Source organism: Loa loa (genome assembly GCF_000183805.2).
Source record: "Loa loa unplaced genomic scaffold supercont3.2578, whole genome shotgun sequence".
Taxonomy (NCBI): domain Eukaryota; kingdom Metazoa; phylum Nematoda; class Chromadorea; order Rhabditida; family Onchocercidae; genus Loa; species Loa loa.
In genome coordinates, this window is record NW_018110756.1 from 119 (window position 1) to 1296 (window position 1178).

The 1178-nt window shown below is 30.4% G+C and overlaps 1 protein-coding gene across 1 annotated transcript; it reads left to right on the plus strand.

Moving 5' to 3' along the window:
* Positions 1–273: 273 nt before the first annotated feature.
* On the plus strand, positions 274–862 carry LOAG_15738 (hypothetical protein; the record flags this gene model as incomplete). Its single annotated transcript, XM_003151224.2, has 2 exons — positions 274–391; positions 659–862. Coding segments are annotated over exons 1-2 (282 nt in total), but the record flags the coding sequence as incomplete, so codon positions are not given.
* Positions 863–1178: the final 316 nt, after the last annotated feature.

The window sequence follows — 1178 nt, forward strand, 5'->3', positions numbered from 1 at the left end:
GAAGAAGGAACTGGAGAAAAGTGTATTCTCTTCATTGTCTCCTCATTTCTTTTCTAAAAAGAAGAAGTAGGATCATTTTCTGATCTATAAATCCCTTCTCTATGTATTAGGCAATTACGATAACAATAGCAATCACATTTGGAAGCCTTGTTTCTCAAACAAATAAGATGAAGTGAATAACTTCATCGAATTAATTCACTTCAATTACAATTTCTCATATCATGTTTTAAACGCTTATAATTAATTTAAAAAAAAATGATTAACGCTACTATATATTAGGACATATTCCTTTAAGGAAGTATTCATCCATCAAATGGACCAATCATTTTCCCAACTTTTAACCATTACTTGGTTAACTGTAATTAATGCCCGTCAATGGAATCAATTTGAAGTTTGTTATCTTTGTAATAATGAAATGAATCAATGTAATTATCAAATAATACTGTATTGCTTAGCTTCAAAATTGCGGCAATCTTTTGAAATGTTATAAGAAACCTTTCTATTTTCCAGCAATCAATCAAAACAAGAAATGTTTGAAGAAATAAATTTTCCGTTATTTTTCATTTAATTTAAATTTGAGTCTAATATTAAAATCAAATTTCAATTTAATTGGATATCTAACAATATGCATTGAAAGATTGAATTTTCCACAAATCAGGTTATTTGGAACGTTCCAAGTGAACAATGCATGAAGCGATGGAAAGAAAAGGAAAGACCAGAAAATTACGGTATACTCGTGAATGAAGGACATAAATTTCGTGGTGACATTATCGTTACTTTATATGAAAAACAATTCGGCTTATATCCATACTATCGTGATTTTTCTGATCTGACATCGGCTGTTAACGGTGGCATCCCTCAGGTGAATGATCAACCAACTATAGTCATCTAATCTTTCTACTGTAGTAAGATGTAGGAATAATAAGAGATCGATTGAAATGACATCAATGAGACAGTCATTTTTGAACCTGTTCTGAATTCCACTTAAATTAAAAAATGTTTCAAGTCATTGAGATAATCCGTTTCTTCAACTTTTAACCTCCCATGTAGAATCACAGCCGCAACACATCACTTATGGAAGAGGCATACATAATTACAAAGTCTACTTACTCTTTGAGAATCAGTTTTGATGATAGATTGAATCATTCCTTCGGTATACAACCATATTTATGTTTATT